This window comes from Cololabis saira, chromosome 6 (assembly GCF_033807715.1).
Source record: "Cololabis saira isolate AMF1-May2022 chromosome 6, fColSai1.1, whole genome shotgun sequence".
NCBI classification, from domain to species: Eukaryota; Metazoa; Chordata; class Actinopteri; order Beloniformes; family Belonidae; genus Cololabis; species Cololabis saira.
In genome coordinates, this window is record NC_084592.1 from 6,856,089 (window position 1) to 6,880,140 (window position 24,052).

Here is a 24,052-nt window from a genome sequence, read left to right on the forward strand (position 1 = left end):
TTTTGAGTCACATCTGGTTATGTTTAGTTTTTGGTTACATGTCTGATTTTGTTATTTAGCTATGGGTTGCCACCCATAGCTGAGTTAGTATTTAAGTATTTCTGTTTACCTTAAAACAATTAATTTGTATTCTTTATGTTGGTCTGCATGTGGGTGTGAACGTTGTGAGTGTTTTAGAATAGGCTATTTTAAATATTTGTATAATCCAACCCTTGAGTGTCACTTCCCCTAATTTTGTTTCTTTTCCCCCTAGACAGGAGCTGGGTAGTGCGTGGCAGACTCCCTGGTGGTGGTCCCCATCTCACATCCCTTAAGTTGCTGTGGCACGTGGTGGTTTGGTTTGTAGTGTTGTGTGTTTTTTTAGTTTCTTTAATCTGTCCGCCTCCCTGAGTTTGGCCCTGCTCCCCTTTTTTTTGTTTATTTTCCCCTTAAACTACTGTAGTTTTAGCAGACACTCGGGTTGAAAAGAACATGTTAATTTTAAACTATTGTTAAATAAAAGTAATTTATATATCTTTGGAAGTCCGTCTCATGTACTCTTTTAACTTAGTGTAACGAATCTGTGTGACCTCATAGTAGACCGAGTCGAGTTTATTTCCTGGGGTGCAATTCCCCAGGTGGCGTTGTTGGACAACTTCCCCCTCTGCACTACGTCTCGCCACACATGGTTTCATGTTTTCAAATTTACTTTGACTTCTTATGTGACAACCTTTTGATTTTAAACTCTAGTGTTGTTTTTTTTTCCTCATTTGGAAGCAAAGATTGGTCATTCACATTTTTGTTATCTTCTAACATTTAGAAGTCCAACAGGAATCAGCAAGAGAGACCACGTCTCTCCAGTGTTAGCGTCGCTCCATTGGCTAGCTGTAAAATTCAGAATCCAATTTAAAATGTTATTACCTGCGTATACAGCCCAAAACGGCTTAGCTCCGAAATATTTGCAAGACCTGATAGTGCCTTATGTTCCTAACAGAGCTCTCCGTTCTAAGAGTGCAGGTTTACTCGTAGTTCCTAGAGTATCTAAATGTAGATTTGGAGGGCGGGCGTTCTGCTATCAGGCACCATTACTATGGAACCAACTTCCAATCTGGGTTAAGGAGGCTGACACCACCTCCACCTTTAAAATTAAACTTAAAACATTTCTGTTTAGTAAAGTCTATAGTTAGTGTTCAGTAAACCTCTAGTTGGTGTAAACTCTAGTGTGTTAGAGTCAGTAGTCATAGCTGAAGCTATAGAACAAGACTATAATAGTTAGTCTCAAATATAGCTTTGTGGTAGATATGCTGCTATAGGCCTATGCTGCAGGGGGGCACCGACATGATCCACTGGGCGGTGCCTCTCACCCTTCTTCTCCTCTTTCCTTCGTCTCTTCTCTTCTTCCATTTTTCCAAGTATCTCATAGCCATAATTTTTGTCCATCGTACTTTCGTACTAGTTTTTTGTGCTGGCCCTAGGGCTGGGCGATATATCGAGATTTTAATATATATCGATATATTTTCAAACGCGATATGGTACGAGACAATATCGTTTATATCGATTAAAAAAAAAATTTGATTTTTTATTTTGATATAGCTTATTTTGTGACAAATTGACTTGAATGTTTTATTTGAGATTTGCACAAATGTTTTGTTATTTGCACAACTATCAACCTCAGTTGAAAAGTCTGCCTGTTACTGTCACTGTATTAATTGTACAGTGTATTTTAATTTAATTGTTATGCAGGAAAGGGATATTTGTTTTATTTTATTCAAGAAGCATTTTTATTCTATATATGCAGGCAGTTTATTTTTATTTCATTTGTTTTATACATTTTGATATTGTGCAGACCTCTGTTAATAAAGGAACCTGTGTGACGTTTGGCACGAGGCTTTGTAGGGTTTGCCTCAGAAAAAAAATGAAGCTAACAGAGATGCTAACAGAGATGCTATGCTATAATGCTTTGGGGGAAACCCCAATTATGGCACAGAAAAGATATCGAGATATATATCGAGTATCGCCATTTAGCTAGAAAATATCGAGATATGACTTTTGGTCCATATCGCCCAGCCCTAGCTGGCCCCCTTTTTTCTCTTTTGTGTTTGCAGGCCGGAGCTTCAGGAGCTGTGTGCTGGCCTGTGCCCTCCTCCCCCCTGACTGTGTGGATGTCTGCTGTGCTGCTGACGTCCCCGACGCCCCCCAGTCTGGCCTCACATATCCGGCAGGAAGGTCCCGCCCTATGAGCCTGTTACTGCTAAAGGTTTCTTCCCTCCTACAGGGGAGTTTTTCTTGCCACTGATTGGCTTAAGGTTTTTCTCCCACTAGGGGATTTTTTTTATTTTTTATGTAATAATTGCTCAGGGGTCATGTTCTGGGTCTCTGGAAAGATCCTAGAGACAACTTCTGTTGGAATAGACGCTATATAAATAAAATTGAATTGAATTTGTATTTGAGGTCCATGTAGGTTTTCAACAGACTTAAAAATGCCCATCACATTGGTTATTCTCGAGTATAGTACTTGTAAAAGCAGATTACAAGGTAATGGGTGCTGATTTGGTTTCAGTGTGATGCTGAAATCTATTTAGTCTATCCAGCTTTGATGGCTCACCCAGGTGTGTTTCCGACTGGCAGGAGGAAACATTTTTTGACCTCATGCACGTTAGGAATGTCATGCCGTACCGGGCTGGTGTATGTCTGTAACTTGTAAAAATTGGATTATGTGAGTGACAAATGAATCTATATTGTGCATCACAAAGACAGTTTAAGTGGACATTCATTCACCGTGCACCTGGCATGCAAAAAGGAAGTGCGTCAAAAAGGTTTTCCGTCGAGATACACCTCAGTGGCTTAAAGCGTTGGCTTAGTTTCTACAATTCAAGTCAAAAACTGTTTGAATTATCGACAACTGGAGTGTCAAGTGTCAAGTTGGACTTTTCACGTTTTTGTGGTGGACAACAGAAGACAGAGCTGTGCCTGAGGTTTTGTGTGAGGTGCGACTGATCATCATTTTGGAGACGCCGGTGAATAGACCATGGTGAGGAGAGACGCCGGCGTCTCTCCTCACCGATTGGTTCCAAGTACAGTCTAAAACAGCTTTTTAAACAGAAATGTGTCACTAGTGGCAGTTTTTTCCACTGTCAATCACGTGAATATGGTGTATATAAACTGTTGAATCATACTTCTACTGATAACTTCTGCAACCTACGTTTACTGAAGGCAACATGACTGATGAAGGTCACTCATGAGTTCACGCCCCTCTCAGTTGATGCCACGCCCCCTACGCCAGATCAGGGCCAAAACTCTTAAACTGAAAAAAAAATCTGAAACTGAAAAAAAGATCTGAAACCAAAAGAAAGATCTGATACTGAAAAAAAGATCTGAAAATGAAAAAAAAATTAAAACTGTAAAATAATAAGTTCATAATGAAAACTTGAATTTTCAGGTTCAAGTCTTAGTTCTTCAATCCCCCTGGAGAGTAGGTATTCCCCAGCGCAACTCCTCATGGGGAGACAGATTCGCTCCAACATACCACAACACCCAAAGGCACTACTCCTCGCTGGCCAAACATCAGAGAATTCAGAAAATCAGAGATGCTGTCGAAGGAGAGTCAACAACGTTGCTACAACCTGCACCATGCAGTGTGGCCAAAATGTATGGCTCCCCAGGGAGAACAGGGGAGGGACTGTCATGCAGCAGGCGTCAACACCTAGGTCATACATCGTAGAGATGGACGACGGACAGGTGAGGAGAAACCACGCTCACCTGCGCACTTTTCAGCAACCTGCTCCACAGATAACAACACCTATCATAACTGAGGCAACCATGGAACAAGGTAACACAGAGACACACACACACATGAACCAGCTCTGGGTGACAGGAACAATAGAAATAATAGAAACTAGATACCACCAATGGTGCATTGCTATGTGACCTCCTCTGGGAGAGTGTTGTGACCTCCGGTTAGGCTGAACTTGTGAGAGACTGGGGGAGGCGTAAATATCTGTTCTATTATGTTCCTAAAAAAAAAAGACGTATTGTGATGGTATGGATGTTTTGTTCTGATGTTCTGAGACTGCTTATTTGTTTTCTGAGAGAAAAAAAGAAGAAAAAAAAGGATAGAGAGATGTGAAAACAGGTGATATTATTGATACTGTTTGATATTTTATCAAGTGTGATATTGCTTACTGAAAAGGGAAGGTGTAAGCCAGGGTTTGAGTTTATACACGGACCGTTTAGTATGTAACACATATGCACGTCGGCACTTGAGGAAAGTAAACAACTAAACTGAACGCACCTCTCCGTCTCATCCTTTTATATGTAAACTATAACGTTTATGACGTTTACATAACAAATTACAATTTCATTTTCAAATTAGCAAAACTTATGGCCTTGATTTGACTCCATATTTGCTGTCCAGCTTATGAATATTAAAAGCAAAATAAGTCAGCAGAGCAGAGCAGCTGAGAGCGTCTGACATGGAAAGTGAAAGCCCCTGGCTGTTATTCAGCTGCTTCAGTCTGTTCTTCTCTGCAGCAACACAGCAACGGTAGGACTCCAGATTAATACTTACCGGTAGTCTTGTGTTAAATGCTTTTTTTGTTGTTAAAATGCATAATGTTAAACATATTTTGGGACATCTACTGTCTTGGGTTTATATATAATAAAAAGAAATGTAACCGGTGGGATCTGTAGTGGTGTGCGTTGTGTTTAACAGACGGGACTCAGACCAGCAGGACTCTCTTGGAGGCGCTCTCCATTTATTTCCTGACAAACAGAAATAAAATAACGTTTCCTCCAGTCAACATATGCAGCAAGTTGAGCCCCTACACAGATAATAACAAGGAATATTAACATGTTACAAGGGAAACCCAAATTGTGGTCTATCAGACTTCACATCACTCACCTCTCCCATTGACAACAGTAACAAAAGGGGGGAGGTGAAGGCGGGAGAAATAATTTATACAGGTGGGGGGGGGGGGGGTCACAGAAATGTCCGTAGGGGGACAACAAACTAAACACAAAAGGTTCCAAATAATTCTGGAGGTTTGACATGTCAGGTATACTAAATTAACAGATTTTGGTGATTATAAACTATAAAATAAATATATATACACAAATGGAAAATTGACTCTGTTACAGAAAAACGTATATGATAAATCGAGGTGCTTTATAGTAAGGAAAGCAAACAAAGAGACAATGACCATGTCCTTGTTCCCTAACTAATCACACTAAATCGGGATTAGGATCACTTCTTTGCAGTAACACAGCTCCTGTTCTCCTATGTCTTGCCGCTTTTAATGTCAATGTAAAGCACTTTGAATTACCTTGTGTTGAATTGTGCTATAAATAAACTTGCCTTGCCTTGCCTTCCTCATTACTTCCTCTGACTGTGTCCGTCTTCCAGCTTCGGAAGGAAATAAAGCGGATTCCATCTGGATCCAACCTATTGTGGAAGTCAGCCAGAAGACATGGAAGGTATTTCCGATTGTTAATTTTGAGCCTGTTCCAACCCGGTGTCGTGCCAAAAAGTGATTGCCTGCCAGAATCTGATTTCTGGCCGCGGGAGCGCGCACAGCAGCCCGTTGAGCGATAGCGCTAAAACAGAAGATTTCCAGATTATGAAGCTCAAGGATGAGATCAAGTCATATTTAGGCAGAAACAACCTGAATTAAAAGCCCTCAAGTTTCAAAATGCATGGTCGAAATCCCCTATAAATTATAATCAGATCTGTGATGTTGCAGCATAGGAAAAACATGTAAATACCAGCGAACTGTTACATTTGACAGAAGTCTTCAGAGTATTGATCAAAGGTATTCAGTAGAGAAAATGCTCAAATATTTTCTTTTATTTTCCTCAACATTTTTATACAGGAAATTCAAGTTCCACATCCGGTAATTTCATGCATCTAAATATGATCTAAAAGTGCTTTCTTTCTTATTAGGGAGGCACAAGATAATGTCCAGCGGTGTGGGTGAGTGTCTTTGCTCATATGAAGATCCAGTTTGCAGTTATTATTTCTCATCTGTCCATGTTTGTTCTGATTTATATTTTCTTGCATGCCCCACCAGTTAAGGTCCATAAAGTCACAACAGGAAAAACATTTGGAGCAGAAAAGCAGCTGCTGAAACAAATGAAAGATGGGCTACATGTGAAGTTAACAAGCCCAGAGGAGAGTGATGTCATCATTGTCTTCTCTCCAATCAGCTCTCGTGTTGGGTCAGATGTGGAAGCAGCCATGAGGAAGGTTTCAGGTACTGTGTTCCAGCTGTTTTATCTGTTGGTACGCAACAGATTACTTTATGTTGGACTGATGTTTTACATAAACCACCATGTTAATGTACACATGGATGCATCCTTCTGGATCAGAGCAACCTAGCTTGGCCTGCACATTTACCAGGGGTCTGAGCTAGCTGCCTTGGGCATGTAACATCTCCCTGGGCCTAAGCTAACTAGCTTGGGCCTGCTTCACCTGGAGCCTGAGTGGGCTGGCCTGGGCCTGCTGTATCTAGTTGAAGCCTGTGCAAACTAGCTTTGGCCTGCTACATCCATCTGGAATTTGAGCAAACCTAGCTTGGGCCTGCACATCCACCAGGAGTCTGGGCTAGCTGCCTTGGGCATGTAACACCTCACCTGGAGCCCGAGTGGGCTGGCCTAGACCTGCTCTATCCAGTTGAAGCCTGAGCTAGGTAGCTTGGGCCTGCTACATCCACCTGGAATTTGAGCTGCCTGGTTGGTACACTCTGAATCCATCTGGAACCTGAACTAGCTGGCTTGGATTAGTCTTCCTGGAGCGCAGCTAACTGGGTGGGGCCCGGAGTTTGGGTCTGGAGACCTGACACTGCTAAAACATCCTGAAACCTGGCTAACCCTCTCCTGGAAAATCTGTAAGATCTCTAAACTTTTGATTCTTGCTCCACTGGTTTGCAAAAAGTTAATGACACTTCAGCGTGTTCACCATCATTTCTGCCTTTTCCTCATTTGATATAGCCACCCGTTCCCCATCTGATAAGATTGGGTAACTCCATTCTCTTCTATTTCCTTCCATTTTCTTTATCATTCCCAATACTTCATTTATAGTGGTTGTACTTCCTATGGAGCTGCAGTAGTCCCTCCAGTATGCTCTTTTTGCTTATCTTATAGTTCTCCTTGCTACTGCTTGCAGCTTCTTATACTCAAATGTTGTAAGTTATGAGTCCTCTTTAAGATCCTAAAGCATCTATTTCTACTTTTGACTGCCTCTTTACATTTGTCATTCCACCATGGAACCACCTTCTTCTTACTTTTGCCTGAGCTTTTTGGTATTGCAACCTCTGCAGCCATATACAGTCAGTCCGGAAAGTATTCAGAACGCTTCACTTTTCCCAGCCCTGTTACAGCCCTATTGATAGGAATAAATTCATTTTTTTTCTCAGAATTCTACACAAAACACCCCATAATGACAACATGAAAGAAGTTTTGATGCGACTTTTGTAAATTTATTAAAAATAAAAATAACAAGAAATCATATGAGCATAAGTATTCATAACGTTTGCTTAATGCTTTGTAGAAGCTCCTCTGACAGCAATTACAGCCTCAAGTCTTTTTGCATAGGTTGCTACAAGTTTGGCACACCTATTCTTGGGCAGTTTTGCCCATTCTTCCTTACAGACCCTCTCAAGCTCCATCAGGTTGGATGGGGAGCGTTGGTGTACAGCCATTTTCAGATCTCTCCAGAGATGTTCGATGGGATTCAGGTCTGGGCTCTGGCTGGGCCACTCAAGGACATTGACATGGTTGTTCTGAAGCCACTCCTTTGATATTTTGGCTGTGTGCTTTGGGTCGTTGTCCTGCTGAAAGATGAAGCGTCGTTCTAGTCTGAGGTCAACAGCACTCTGGATCAGGTTTTCATCCAAGATGTCTCTGTACATGGCTGCATTCATCTTTCCCTCAATCCTGACTAGTCGCCCAGGTCCTGCTGATGAAAAACACCCCCACAGCATGATGCTGCCACCACCATGCTTCACTGTAGGGATGGTGTTCTCCAGGTGATGAGCGGTGCCTGGTTTCCTCCAAACACGACGCGTGGAATTCATGCCAAATAGTTCAATCTTTGTCTCATCAGACCAGAAGATTTTTTTTCTCGTGGTCTGAGAGTCCTCCAGGTGCCTTTTGGCAAACTCCAGTCGGGCTGCCATGTGCTTTTTAGTAAGGAGGCGCTTGCGCCTGGCCACTCTACCATACAAGCCTGATTGGTGGATTGCTGCAGAGATGGTTGTCCTTCTTGAAGTTTCTCCTCTCTCCACAGAGGAACACTGGAGTTCTGACAGAGTGACCGTCGGGTCCTTGGTCACCTCTCTGACTAAGGCCCTTCTCCCCCGATTGCTCAGCTTACGCGGGCGGCCAGCTCTAGGGAGATTCCTGGTGGTTCCAAACTTCTTCCATTTAAGGATGATGCAGGCCACAGTGCTCACTGGGACCTTCAAAGCAGCAGAAATGTTTCTGTACCCTTCCCCAGATTTGTGCCTCGAAACAATCCTGTTTCGGAGGTCTGAAGACAATTCTTTTGACTTCATGTTTGGTTTGTGTTGCAACATGCACTGCCAACTGTGAGAGCTTATATAGACAGGTGTGTGTCTTTCCAAATCAAGTCCAATCAACTGAATTCACCACAGGTGGACTCCGATTAAGCTGTAGAAACAACTTGAGAGAGATCAGTGGAAACAGAATGAACCAGATAGGAGATAAGAGCTCAATTTTGAGCTTCATGGCAAACGTTCTGAATACTTATGCACAGGTGATATTTATAGTTTTTTGTTTTTTATAAATTTACAAAAATCATAACAAAACGTCTTTCATGTTGTCATTATGGGGTATTTTGTGTAGAATTCTGAGAAAAAAAATGAATTTATTCCTATTATCAATAGGGCTGTAACATAAAATAATGTGGGAAAAGTGAAGCGTTCTGAATACTTTCCGGACTGACTGTATAAACTCTGTCGTATTCTCACTTCATACTCATCAATATCATTTCCTTCTTGGATTTCCCTGAAATGCACATCACTCATTCTTCTAAATACTTCCCAATTTGCATAACCACATCAATACCCATTTTACACATAACAGAATAGTGATCACTCCCTACAGTCCCTCTTCCATATCTCCCATTCACACCTTGGCGCCAATCTACTGGACACTAACGGAAGATCTAACACTGACTCTTTCCCAGTTCTTACATCTATCCTCGTCTTTCTCCCATCATTCACACACACTAGATTACTATCACTCAACATCTCCTCTATTACCTGCCCATTACTATCTGTCTTCTCTCCTCCCCATAATGTGCTATGCACATTAAAATCCCCGCACCATATAACAATGTCTGCATCTTGGCCTTCTACCTTCTCCAAATCATTCAATCTCAACTCTTTACACGGATTATAATAATTCTGCCCATATTTCCACTACTACATACTCTTGTTCCTCCCCTGTACCCACCACTCTATACAGTACTCCCCTCTTTACAAAAGTAGCACACACCCCTCCATTCCACTGGTCTCTATCTCGTCCAACACCAATGTAGTCTAACAGAACAAAATCCAAGTGAGGTTTTAGCCATGTTTCTTGGATACAAATTACATCAGGCTTCACCCTTCTACTATCAATAAACTGTTTAAAATCTTGACCATTAGCTAACAAGCTTCTTGCATTCCACTGTAACAACAACATGATCAGGAGGAACATCCTACACTTCTCCCTTCCTGGCTGGGCAGTGCCCCTGCACTTAACCCATCCCGTATCGTCTCCCACTTTAACCCCACCATATCCAAGTGCTGGATTGTCGCTTTTGTAATGATTTGGATCCTTTCCGTCTTAGACTTAACCTCTGTTGTAGCGTTGATTACAACTGCAATAAAGATTACCAGATCCCTCTTTATCTCCATGCCTTCTCCTCCTTCTCTCTGAGTGTTTTTTGCTTCCGCACCTGTCAGTTCCTCCATTATCCCTCACTGTTACTTCCATCCTTTTAACTGCTTCTGCATGTGAGACTTTCTCCTTCACTTTAATATTCTGCACCTCAGCCTCCCTCCTCATTATTTCACAACCCCAATACGCTGCACTATGGGCCCCCCCACAATTACAGCATTTTGGCCTTACTCCCTCTCCACACTCCCCATAATCATGGCCTCCTCCACATTTTGCACACCGTTTGTCCCCTCTACAGAACTTTGGCACACGGCCAAACTTCTGGCACTTGAAACATCTTGTTGGTTTTGGCACAAACTCTCTTACCCTATATCTCACGAATCCAAAGTACAGCTCACTAGGCAGCTTCTTAGTACTAAATTGTACCAAAACAGACTCAGATTCCCTTGTCTCAATTCCCTTAGTCAACCGCTTTGCACTCTGAACCTCATCACACGTCTCCTTCAAATTTTTAATCAGCTCCCTCATATCAACAGACAAGGGAATCCCATAGGATGACTCCCCTACTTCCCTGCTCACCCACTCTCACCACCTTCGTCACCACCATTTTCCTCATACTTTGCAGCTTTTGAGACCTTGCAACCTGTTCTTCCGACATACATCCAATTAGCAAATTACCATCACTAAAAACTCTAGCAAACTTCACATCCCCTACATGGTTTTTAATAATCTTTGTCAGTTTTATTGGATCTATATTCTTTACTCCCTCTCCATCAAACCTCACAACAACTTTCCACTTTTCCTCCCTCGCCTGTTCTGCCTCTATTCCTCTAAGCCTCTTAGTTCCCCTGTTCACTGTCCTTACCTCCCAACTACCACTCCCTTCCTCCTCTTCCTCAAATTCCTCCATACTCCAACTACTCTCTCCCTGAGGCCCCGCCATAGCCAGCAAAGAGAATATATGAAAGCGTACCGTATACCGTACCTGTACAGGCCGTCGGCCGGTCGCTCCCACCTACCACCTCGGCTAGGCCGCGGTTGCAAAGCTAAATGAAATAGCGTGTTTTAACAGTTCCACAAAAAACTCTGGTACTCAGGTGTATCAGGTCCCACCAACGTGTCTGCAACAGCACATCCGCCAAACAGGACTTCCGGGAGATCAAGCAGTCACAGACTCATTTGACATGGCACTTAAACCCAAATGCCTCCCGGGTGCTACTTGAACTTCAAACTGTCCTTCCTTTATACAATCTTACAGTTTCATAAGCAAAAATAATGCTCTGGCCCAAACATACAAATATGTTGCCTCAAAATGTTTTGCAAGGCAAAGACTGATGATTGTGCTATACTTATTTCTGGAAATGTGCAACTTAACCCTGGACCAGAAATGCAACACACCCAGACACCGGCTGACTTTAAATCAATGTCTGGTCCCAAGGTTTTTCATCTAAATGTGCGGAGTTTACTACCTAAAATGGACATTGTTAAAATCTGTTTTAAGTCAACCAATGCAGACATTGTGATCATCTCTGAAACGTGGCTGTCAGTCTATCACAAATGATGACATTAACATAGACATATCGTACTGACAGACCCAAAAAAGGTGGTGGGGTAGTCATTTATCTTAAATCAAGGTTTGATGCATCAATTGTCTTGTCTGTGGTCAATTAGTAGGCAAATGGAGTTTTTGGCCTTGAATGTGGAAATAGCCAAATCCTTCTGCATAACAATTGTTGGATGTTACAGACCCCCTTCTGCCTCCAAGGAAACATTAGCATCCTTACAACAATTTCTGTCCAAGCTAAATTACAATGAGCTTTTAATGGCAGGAGATCTAAACTGGGACTGGTTGAACTCATCCTCTGACGAATTTAAATCCTACTGTGACCTGGTAAATCTTAGCCAGTTGATCAATCAGCCAACCAGGCCAAATGTTAAATGTCCTGAGAAGTCAACATTGATTTATTTAATTCTAACAAATTTTCCACATAAGTTTTCATCCCTGGGCATTTTTTTTTTGCAATGATTTGAGTGACCACTGCAGCTTGACAAAGATGACAAAGATCCCTAAATGTAAACTTCGTATTATTTACAAGAGGAAAATTTAATGTGCAGGCTTTTCATCATGATTTGTCCTTGGTCCACTGGGGGCACATATATATGTTGCCAGATGTGGAGCTGGCTTGGACATTTTTTAAAGATAACTTTGAGAGAATCGTAAATAAACATGCTCCCAAAAGAAAACTTCATCATTCATCTCATTCATCAGCGCAATGAAGCCTGGGCAAAGGCTAGATAAAGTGATTCTGCTGATGATTGGTCCATTTTTAGACAATTGATAAATAAATGCACTCTATTACAGCTGATAATCTCAATAATCCACAGAAATTCTGTAAGGTGATAAAGTCGATGTATGTGAACAAAAGTCCCCAGACACTTCCTTCCTTTGTTTTAAAAGACTCAACCCCAGTGTATGATAGGACTGAGATTTTAAATTGTTTTAATAAGCATTTTGTTTCATCTGGGTCATTGTTTGAACATGCAAGAACCCATACCTGTCATAGACCTGACAGTACTACAAGCTCTGAAGCATATCTTGGAGAACCTTTTACATTTGTACCTTTTACTGTGCAACAAGTACATAAGGCACTCACAACCTTGAATCCCAATAAACCTCCTGGACCATACTATATAGAGCCTTACTGTTATGGCTAGTGAGTGTGACCCAAGCGCACAGCAACGAGGAGACGTAAGCTTGGTGAAGCCCGTGGGCTTATTTATTTAAGAGGCCAAAAGCAGTGATGAGGAAGTTGGAGTGGGGTGTGGGCTCCGCAGGTGACCGCAGCTCAGCGTAGAAATCCAGAGAACTGAGGAGAAGAGAAGAACGGGGTCAGTGGTGAAAAAACCACAGCAGGAGAAAAACAAAGGCTGCAACTGCATGAAGCTAACAGCTTAGCAATAGCTGTGAGGCTAAATAGTTCTGCTATAACTCTAGGGAGCTAAACTGTAGGCTGGCCTGTAGTACTTTACCATACGTGTAGACAGGTGAAGCTCTGGCGAGGAATGAAGTGCAGACTGGGTCTTTATACTGGCAGTGGTTGATTGTAGATTGGCAGGCTGGTGTGAAGATTGGTGAGGGACATCAGGTGTGCTGGGCTGAGCCATGGAGCAATCAGTGAGGGGGGAGGGGTGGATGTGAAGGTGAAGAGGAGCGAGCCGTAACAGGACCCCCCCTCCGAGGGGCGCCACCTGGCGACCGTCCGGGAGCGTCGGGGTTAGCCCGGTAGAAGTCCCGCAGGAGAGAGGGATCCATGATGAGCTTCCTGGAGATCCAGCAGCGCTCTTCTGGGCCGTAACCCACCCAATCCGCCAGGTACTGGAACCCACGACCCCGCCGCCGCACCTTCAGCAGCCCTCTAACAGTCCACTGGGGATGACCGTCGACCATCTGAGGAGGCGGAGGGGCTGGGGCGGAGGGCATGAGAGGGCTTGAGGAGACAGGCTTGACCTTGGACACATGAAACACGGGATGCACATGCTTCATGGAGACCGGAAGCTTGAGACGCACAGCCGCTGGACTCAGGACGTGGTCAATCTCGAAGGGACCGACATACCGCGGAGCCAGCTTCCTGGAGGATACCTGGAGCGGTAGATCGGTAGAGGAGAGGTAGACCTGTTGTCCGGCCTGGTACACCGGTGCCGGAGTGCGGCGACGGTTGGCCCCACGGCAGGAGCGCTTATTGGAGCGTACCAAGGCAGCGCGAACCTCCTTCCACACCCGCCGACATCGCCGGAAGTTGGCCTGGACAGAGGGGACAGAGGCCTCAGACTCCTGGAGAGAGAAGAGTGGGGGTTGGTAACCCAGTGATGCCTCAAACGGAGACGTCCCAGTGGCGGAGCAGGTCAGGGTGTTGATTGAGTATTCCACCCAGGGTAGATCCTTGCTCCAGGAGGTGGGATGGAGAGCAGAGACGCAGCGAAGGGCAGACTCCAAACTCTGGTTGGTCCGTTCCGCCTGGCCATTGGTCTGTGGGTGGTACCCTGAGGAGAGGCTTACAGTGGCGCCGATCTCCCTACAGAAGGCTCGCCAGACCTGGGACGTGAATTGGGGCCCCCGGTCAGAAACAATGTCACTGGGAAGTCCATGGAGCCGGAATACATGCTGGGTGAGGAGTTCAGCCGTCTCAGCCGAGGACGGGAGCTTAGGAAGTGCTACCAGGTGAACAGCCTTGGAAAACCGGTCCACTACGGTGAGAATGACGGTGTTTCCATGGGAAGGGGGAAACCCGGACACGAAGTCCAAGGAGATGTGAGACCAAGGACGACTGGGCACAGGAAGAGGACGTAGAAGTCCAGCTGGTGGCTGATGTGACGCCTTGGCTCTGGAGCAGGTGGCACAGGCAGCGACAAACTCCCGGACGTCAGCTCTCATGGACGGCCACCAAAACCGCCGGCTCAGGAAGGAGAGGGTCCGTTGGAATCCGGGATGGCAAGCAAACTTGCTGGTATGGCCCCACAGCAGCACTTGAGACCGCACCGACTGGGGAACGAAGAGGCGGCGAGGAGGACAGTCGTCCGGCCCGGGTTCAGCATGTTGGGCCCGTTTGACCTCTGCCTCGATGTTCATCGTGACCACCCCTATGACACGAGAAGCAGGGATAATGGGCTCAGGCTCGGACGAGGACTTCTCAGGTGCGTGGAGTCGGGACAAAGCATCAGCCTTAGTGTTACTGGAGCCAGGTCTGTAGGTAAGGATATAGTTGAACCTATCCAGGAACTGTGCCCATCTTGCCTGACGAGAGTTAAGGCGCTTGGCAGCCCGGATGAAGGTTAGATTCTTGTGATCAGACCAGACAACTGTGGGCTCCTCCACGCCCTCAAGCCAGTGGCGCCATTCCTCAAAGGCTGCCACCACGGCTAGCAGCTCTCTATTCCCGATATCGTAGTTCTCCTCTGCTGAACTAAACCGACGGGAGAAGAAAGCACAGGGGTGTAGCTTCTGGTCCTCTGCTGACCGTTGGGACAAGACACCCCCTATGCCTACCTCTGAAGCGTCTACCTCCACTATGAAAGGCCTGGAGGGGTCAGGATGGAGGAGGACTGGGGCTGTGGTGAAGTGCTTCTTGAGGGCAGCAAAGGCGGCGTCTGCAGAAGGTGTCCAGATGTAGGGACGTTGAGTAGAGTTGAGTAAGGGGGGCAGCTATGCGGCTGTAGTTCCGAATAAAACGGCGATAGAAGTTTGCAAATCCTAGGAAACCTTGGAGCTGTCTGCGGGTGGTGGGTTGAGGCCAGTCGACGACTGCTTGAACCTTGCGGGGGTCAGGACGAATGCAGCCATCCTCAACAATGAGTCCTAGGAACTCCACAGAAGGTGAGTGAAAGACACACTTCTCAGCCTTAATGAAAAGGCGGTTCTCCAAGAGGCGTTGAATGACCATGCGGACATGCTGGACATGTTCCTGGAGGCCCCGGAAGAACACAAGGATGTCATCCAGGTAGAGGACCACGAATACCTCTAGCATGTCCCTGAGCACGTCATTCATAAGAGCCTGGAAGACTGCGGGTGCGTTGGTGAGTCCAAAGGGCATGACCAAATATTCGTAGTGTCCACGGGGGGTTTTGAAGGCGGTCTTCCACTCATCCCCCTCACGGATACGCACAAGGTGGTACGCATTCCGGAGGTCCAACTTGGTGAAGATGGTAGCACCAACGAGGGGTTCGAAGTTGGAGCTCATGAGGGGGAGAGGGTATTTGTTCTTGATTGTGATGTTGTTGAGCTGCCGGTAGTCTATGCAGGGCCTCAGATCCCCACCCCTCTTCTTGACGAAAAAGAACCCTGCTCCCACCGGAGATGTGGAAGGGCGAATAAGACCCTCAGCCAGACAGTCATTTATGTAACGGTCCATAGCCCCCTTCTCAGGTAGAGAGAGATTGTAGAGGCGACTCACTGGAAGTTGGGCGTCAGGACGGAGCTCAATGGCACAGTCATAAGGTCGGTGGGGAGGAAGGGTGCAGGCGCGTTCCTTACTGAAGGCCACTGCCAAGTCGTGGTACTCAGCGGGAACCTTGGTGAGATCAGGAGGAACAGGACTGGGCCGCTTAACCGGGGAAGGCGTCTGGGCGGACCGAAGGCAGCGGGCATGGCAGGGAATGCTCCAGCTGAGAATGCGGCCCGAGCTCCAACAGACGTGAGGGGTGTGGAGCTCCAGCCAAGGTCTGCCTAAGATGAATGGCATATCAGGAGAGTTGATAATGTAGGGGCGGATGTCTTCCACATGGTTACCAGAGACCGTAAGGGTGAGTGAGTCGCACCGGTGGGTGACGGGCCCCATAGGGTGTCCATCCAGAGCGAATGCTGAGAGTGACCTCTCCAGAGGTGCAATGGGGAGACCCACCTCCATGGCGTAGCGATGGTCAATAAAGCTCTCATCAGCCCCAGAGTCGATCAGCGCCGGAGTGGTGAGCGTCCCTCCCTGCCAGGCAAGAGTGACAATGAACCTGGCCTTACTGGAGAGAGACTGGGGGTTAACCAAGCGGCTCACTCGGAACCCCCGAGCGGGTGAGCCCTGTCTTTTGACTGCCGAGCTGAGGAGGCTCTGGAAGACAGGATTGGGCATGAGTCAACAGAGTGTGCGGAGCTAGCACAATACATGCAGAGCCCCTGTAGTCTCCGGTGCTCACGTTCTGCAGGAGTCAAGCGAGCTCGTCCCAACTGCATAGGCTCCTCTTCAGCAGCAGAAGTTGAAGAAGTTGAAGGGGAGACCTGGACAGGCCGATCAAAGCTGACCGGAGGCGGAGCGAGTGGCCTGGGTACATTACGACTGTGGTGAGCCCTCTCTCGCTTGCGCTCCCGGTGACGTTCATCAAGAGAAATGGAGAGGGAGATAAGCTCGTTCAAGGTACTAGGCCTCTCTCTACCGGCTAAGGCGTCCTTCACAGGCTCTGCCAAGCCCCGCCGGAAAGCACTGAATAATGCGGCCTCGTTCCATTTGCAGCGAGCTGCAAGGATGCGAAACTCTGTGGCATACTCTGCCACAGAGACAGAACCCTGCTGGAGGGCGGAAAGAGCTGAATCGGCATCCTGCCCATGGACATCATGATCGAACACAGTCCTAAATTCCTCAATAAAGGCTGCATAGTCTTGCATATAGGGTGCAGAGCCCTCTCGACTAGCCATAACCCACCGACGAGCCTGCCCCGTGGTCAGATTAGCAATGTAAGCTATGCGAGCAGTGGCAGTGGAATACATGCTAGGCTGTAGATCAAAAACGTATTCACACTGCATTATGAACTCCCGACAGAGAGCGAATGACCCATCGTAGAGAGCCGGAGCAACAAGATGGGGCTCCCGTGGTGGAGGCGTGTCTGGCTCAGGGACTAAGTTGGGCCTGGGCGCTGGAATCGGAGGAGCTGAGGGCGGAGCGGTCTGTGCTATGAGAGCGGCGACCTGGTCAGTGAGGGCCTGGACTGAGGTGGCGAGACGGCTGACCTGGGTCTGCTGGGAAGAGGCCTGGGCCTGCTGAGCACTTAAAACCGCTTGGAGATCAGTCTTCATGTTTGCAATGACCGTAGAGGCCTCGGATAGCAGACGAGAGTGTTGAGCCAATTTAGCCTCCTGGGCCTGAAGCGGGGTCAAGGGCGGAGTCCTATCCGTCATGCTGGCTGGGTCAGTTTGGCCAGAGCTTACTGTTATGGCTAGTGAGTGTGACCCAAGCGCACAGCAACGAGGAGACGTAAGCTTGGTGAAGCCCGTGGGCTTATTTATTTAAGAGGCCAAAAGCAGTGATGAGGAAGTTGGAGTGGGGTGTGGGCTCCGCAGGTGACCGCAGCTCAGCGTAGAAATCCAGAGAACTGAGGAGAAGAGAAGAACGGGGTCAGTGGTGAAAAAACCACAGCAGGAGAAAAACAAAGGCTGCAACTGCATGAAGCTAACAGCTTAGCAATAGCTGTGAGGCTAAATAGTTCTGCTATAACTCTAGGGAGCTAAACTGTAGGCTGGCCTGTAGTACTTTACCATACGTGTAGACAGGTGAAGCTCTGGCGAGGAATGAAGTGCAGACTGGGTCTTTATACTGGCAGTGGTTGATTGTAGATTGGCAGGCTGGTGTGAAGATTGGTGAGGGACATCAGGTGTGCTGGGCTGAGCCATGGAGCAATCAGTGAGGGGGGAGGGGTGGATGTGAAGGTGAAGAGGAGCGAGCCGTAACACTTATTTTGTAAAAATGACTGCTGATTTAATTGCACATCATTCACAGCACTTTTCAACCTGTCAGTTGTAAGCAAAGAGTTACAATCAGTTTGGAAGTCAGGCTTTGTTATTCCTCTATTTAAGGGTGGTGATCCAGCATTATTAACCAACTACAGGCCACTTCTAATCTGTGTGTCCTGTCAAAAATCCTAGAATCTTTGGTATGTGAGCAATTTAAAGATTTTTTATACTCAAATGACCTTCTCTTAAAACTGCAATCAGGTTTCAGGAAAAAGCATAGTACTGTCACTGCTTCCAAAAAAGTGATAAATGACCATGATGAAAAACAGTACTGTGCTGTAGACCACTCAGTTCTAAAGAAACGGCTCTCTAGTTTTGGCCTGATCATGTAGGCTCCTGGTTTGCAAAGTATTTAAATGATAGGACCCAATGTATCAAATATGACGAGTTGTGCTCAGACTTTGTGAGCGTCCACAAGGGGGTGCCACAGGGCTCTATATTAGGTCCCCTCCTATTTATTATATATATTAATGACGTGGGACAAAACGTATCTGATGCTAATATGCATTTTTATGCAGACGACACAATTATTTATTGCTTTGGATCATCCCCTACTAATGCCATTGTATCGCTGCAAAAGGCTTTTGATGCGATCCAGCAAGCATTTATTCAGCTAAAATTAGTACTGAATGCTGACAAAACTAAGCAAATGCTGTTTTCAAAGCCAAAGAAGCGACTTTTAAACATCCCCACAGTTTTCACCCTTGAAGGAAGTGAAATAGAGGTGGTCCGTATAAATATCTTGGTATACTACTTGATGACACCCTGACTTTCAAAGCCCATATTGAAAACCTTGTAAAGAAACTTAAACTGAAACTGGGCTTTTTATTTAGAAATAAATTGTGTTTTTCTTTAATGTTAAAAAACGTCTTGTTGCAGTAACCTTTTTACCTATTTTAGATTATGGTGACCTGCTGTACATGAATGCCTCAGCTCAATGTTTGAGTAAGATTGACTCTGTGTACCATGCTGTTCTAAGGTTCATTACTGGTTGTAGGGCCTTGACCCATAACTGTGAACTATATTCCCGAGTCGGATGGCCGTCACTGTCCACCAGGAGGTTGTGTCACTGGTATACCTTTTATATACAAAGCAATACTTGGACTACTGCCACCCTACATCAGTGACCTAATTACACTGAGTAATGTTGATCGTTATGGACTACGCTCTAATGATCATTTATTGCTTTCTGTTCCATGTGTGCACACAGAGAAAGGAAAAAGAGCATTCACATACTCTACACCATGTACATGGAACAAACTTCAAAAGGATCTAAAAATAACAGAATTTATTCCACTGGGTGATTTTAAGTCCAGAATGAGTGCACTTGAGACAGCATCTCTGATTTGTAACTGTTTAAAATGATTTCCATTTTTTTTTTTTTTATTTCCATTTTTTGTTTCATTTGATTTTATTTGATTTTAATATTTCACATCACACCTCTGTAAATTTTAATATCTGAAATCTTGTGCTGCCTCTTGGCCAGGACACCCTTGCAAAAGAGATTTTTAATCTCAATGGGGTTCTCCTCCTGGTTAAATAAAGGTTAAATAAAAAAAAAAAAAAAAAAAAAAATATATATATATATATATATATATATATATATATATATACACATTTACTAATCTTGTAACAAATCTTTAAACAGCTACAATACACATGAATTAATACTATTTTAATAAACAAGGTTGAAGCCTCAATTTAATCTCTTGTTCTTTTTTCTGGTGTCAGCAGATGATAAAAAGATCATTCTGGTTGTGATGCATCACACCCGAGATGTCGACTACTCAACCGGTGGGAGAAGTTGGTCTGAGACCTTCAGTAATGTTGTCCTGTATGTTGATGTCCTCTTCCACGAGACTGTACCAGGACTACTGATCTGTGATGAAAACAAGAAGGCCGTCCGCCAAATACAGGAATCTTTAGCTCAGTATAATAATAGTGTTGGCATTTCTGATAACAATGAAAACTGGTTTACACGAAAATTACGGAAGAGACCCCTACCTGACACTCAGTCAGAATCAGTCTCTGACAGGGGCAGCAAAGGTAGGAATCCAGATTAATGCAAGTTCTAATGTTAATTGCATGTTTTATGCTTTTAACTGTTAAAATGTTTTATGTTTTATAAATTTGGAACAATTTATATAAATTTGGAACATTTTATTTCTTGAATATTAAAATGATATTTATTACAGAAAAAAAACTATGAAAAATGAAGATCAGAGAAAAAAGAAAATAAAGTTGTATTTGATGAAGTTGTTTTGTTCGACAAAGAAAGTAACTTTGTTTTACATGTCATGGCACTCACCTTCTACAACTTTCATAATTTAAGTTATCAGACTTTTAAATTGGAACATTTAAAGAAAGATAATTGATTTGAACCACCATAGATTAATTATGAGATAACATGGAGTTTAATCTTTTGTTAGTGTCAAAGACTATATGTGTTGATGCAGTTCTTACTGAAACTGGAAAATCCATTTCCAGAAAAATACAAATTAATGTTAGCACATAAGCCGTTTAACCAACATTTAAATAATTTACGGGAAGCCTGACATTTTATTATATGAAAGTGGTTCTCTAGATTGTGTTTCAACAAACTGAATAGATTTGAACTCTTTAAACAAACAGAAAGTGTATGAAAAAAACTGTTAGAACAGACATCTCCTTTTGTTCACTGCTATCTCATTATACGTCTGTACAGGTGATGTTGTGAATGGCACAAAATACTGTCAATAGATGCAAAGAGAGCAGAGTTTATGTCCTCTGCGCCCTCAGATCTGGATCAGTAATGACATATGTATAACTACATATTCAAGCGTTAGAGGAACAGGCCAAATTCTTTGTTCGTTTGAACAAACGTGGTGAATGAAGTAGATTCTGAATCTGATTTACATGAACACAGAGGTTTTACAGAGAAATCTGGACTTCCTACAATACACTATCTTTGGGTTAACTTTCTTCTGGATCGTCATTTGTAGGGTCTTCAATACTGGCATTCTGTAACATTTATGTACTTTGTAAAAGTGTGTCACCAGTTTTACATCATTGGTCTTTACACACTGGCCAAAGCAAGACAGAAAAACCCTGCAAACGTGTTATTCCATACATGAAACAAGAAGAGCTCCAAAAGAAAATTATCTCAAATGAAGGCCAACATTTCTTGATGTTAACATTCAACATTTTTGTGGATCTTGTGAAGGTAACTGCTGTGAACACGACAGGATTTGATAGATTGTGTAGTAAGGGGCTGTGAAGAGACTGTGAATCAAGTGTGAACATTAGATAAAATGCTCAAGTATTTCCTTTTATTTTCCTCAACCTTTTTATTCAGGAAATTCAAGTTGCACATCAGTTAATTTCATGCATCTAAATATGATCTTAAAGTGCTTTATTTCTTATTAGGGAAGCACAAGATAACATCCAGCGGTGTGGGTGAGTGTCTTCGCTCATACGAATATACAGTTTGCAATTATTATTTCTCATCTCATCTGTACATGTTTGTCCTGATTTATATTTTCTTGCATGTCCCACCAGTTAAGGTCCATAAAGTCACTACAGGAGAAACATTTGGAGCAGAAAAGCAGCTGCTGAAACAAATGACAGATGGGTTACATGTGAAGTTCACAAGCCCACAGGAGAGTGATGTCATCATTGTCTTCTGTCCAATCAGCTCTCGTGTTCGGTCAGATGTGGAAGCAGCCATGAGGGAGGTTTCAGGTACTGTGTTCCAGCTGTTTTATCTGTTGGTACGCAACAGATTACTTCATGTTGGACTGATGTGTCACATGAAACCATCATGTTAATGTACACATGGATGCATTTTATAAATACATAGACACATGTAGTAGTCTTGTAACAAAACTTTAAACAGCTACAATAAACATGAATAAATACTATTTTAATAAACAAGGTTGAAGCCTCAGTTTCATCTCTTGTTCTTTTTTCTGGTGTCAACAGATGATAAAAAGATCATTCTGGTTGTGATGCATCACACCCGAGATGTTGACTACTCAACCGGTGGGAGAAGGTGGTCTGAGACCAGGAATGTTGTCCTGCATGTTGATGTCCTCTTCCACGAGACTGTACCAGGACTACTGATCTGTGATGAAAACAAGAAGGCTGTCCGCCAAATACAGGATGCTTTAGGTCAGTATAATAATAGTGTTGGTAGTTTTTATTGAGACTGGAAAATGTATTTCCAGTAAAATGCTCATTAATGTTAGTACTTTTTAGCTGATTGACCAGAATTAAAATAATTTGCTTTTGTTTAGCCAGTAAAGCCTGAAACTTTATTCTAATAAAGTAGTCCCCTATATCGAGATCCTACAGACAAACTGAAATAATTTGAACTCTTCAACACAGAAAGTATATAGAACGCTAATAGTACAGGCATCTCCTTCAGGTTACTGCTATCTTGTTATTATTCTGGACAAATCATTTAGTAAATGACACAAAATACTGTCAATGGATGTAAAAAGAGCAGAATTTTTGGCATTTTATTCCTCTGAACTCGATCAGTAATTACATATTCATAACTAAATATTCAAGCGTCAGAAGGAGAGGCCACATTATTTTCTAAATAAAATATAAACTAACTTAAACTTAAAGTATTCTACCTTGGTGTCAAGGAACTCTCAAGTTGTCGTCTAGTGTCTATCTATTGTATTTATACTTTACCTGCTTTATATTTTCTGGCAAATAATCACCGTTAAGGTACTCAAAGTCCCTAAGGGAGAAACATTTGGGGCAGATGATGAACTGCTCAGCCAAGATACGAATGAGCTACAACAGGAAAGTGCATCTGCCGGCTCCATGGCCCCTGCCCAGGACTCTGCCGCCCCTGCCCAGGACTCTGCCGACTCTGCGGCCCCTGCCCAGGACTCCTTGAATTCGTATAAATAAGAGATGATGTCACGTGGAGACTTTAGGTCAGGCTGGTTTCCTTACTGAGGAGTTGGGAACACTCTTACCAGGGAAACATGTTAGTCCACCCAATGCCAAAGAATCTATTCCACCTGACCAATAACAGAATATTCATACCATTGACAGTGGACTCCATGGTTTTTCTGGTTATCGACCGTATTTTCCGCACTATAAGGCGCACGTAAAAGCCTTTAATTTTCTCTAGTTTTGAATTTATAAAGTGTCCATCCACTGAATCATGTTTTTAGATTCAGCATTTGGCTGCAATGTATAACTGACAAATGTACTTTTTATTTTTTATATTTATTGAAATGTAACATTATGTGCAGGGATGTCAGATATATTCTGTTATTCAGATATTTGAGGATATTTGATATGCTGCCCCTTACGACTTTCAAATAAAATGTGTTGCCTTGCGCTTTGATTTGTTCAAGTTTATTTTTGACTTGGATCAAACTTTTTGTTTCACTTTTAAAAGTCAACTTTGTTTATAAAGGTAATTCAAAGTGTGAATCATATCTGTCAAGCATTGTTTGGGGTAAGATTGGAGTAAGGTGTTCCATGATGATGCATTCATCTGTTATAGGTCAAGTTTGTGAACAGCAAGTTCACATTCAAGTGGAAATCTCAAAATATACTTACCTATGTAACATCAATGTTGGTGGCCCCCTAGTGGCAGCAGGAGAGCTATGCATCTGCAAAGTCTGTATGTTCTTCATCCTTTATCTGCAGTTAACTACTTATGGAGGTCTCTGCCATGGTGCCTCTTTCTTGTCCTTCAGGTCACTGTAATAGCCAAACATCTCCAGGATCCCTGTTGCTGTTCTCTATATCAACTCATTGGTTTCAGTGATGGTCGCAGTCAGGTTCACTCTTATTGCTGCATTCACATCCTTTAGGAGACATTCTGGTGGTACTTGACTCATTGTCATCTTAGCCATCTTATCTCTCAGGTCAGTTACTCTCTCCCTCAGCTCG

At 43.9% G+C, this 24,052-nt stretch overlaps 1 protein-coding gene across 1 annotated transcript; it reads left to right on the top strand.

The window, feature by feature from the left end:
* The first annotated feature begins 4,236 nt into the window (after positions 1-4,236).
* On the top strand, positions 4,237-23,276 carry LOC133446347 (uncharacterized). Its single transcript, XM_061724360.1, has 9 exons — positions 4,237-4,522; positions 5,381-5,451; positions 5,918-5,947; positions 6,045-6,227; positions 19,883-20,194; positions 21,554-21,583; positions 21,686-21,868; positions 22,109-22,297; positions 22,865-23,276. The coding sequence occupies exons 2-9, from the start codon at positions 5,445-5,447 to the stop codon at positions 22,879-22,881; spliced, it is 951 nt and encodes a 316-aa protein (XP_061580344.1). The 5' UTR covers positions 4,237-4,522; positions 5,381-5,444; the 3' UTR covers positions 22,882-23,276.
* The last annotated feature ends 776 nt before the right edge of the window (positions 23,277-24,052 follow it).

What these genes read in the sequence shown, in the direction of transcription:
- LOC133446347 (XM_061724360.1), top strand. An exon ending in CTCTGACAGGGGCAGCAAAG is followed by an intron (nt 20,195 to 21,553) that starts GTAGGAATCCAG and finishes ATTTCTTATTAG; the next exon opens with GGAAGCACAAGATAACATCC. An exon ending in AGCCATGAGGGAGGTTTCAG is followed by an intron (nt 21,869 to 22,108) that starts GTACTGTGTTCC and finishes TGGTGTCAACAG; the next exon opens with ATGATAAAAAGATCATTCTG.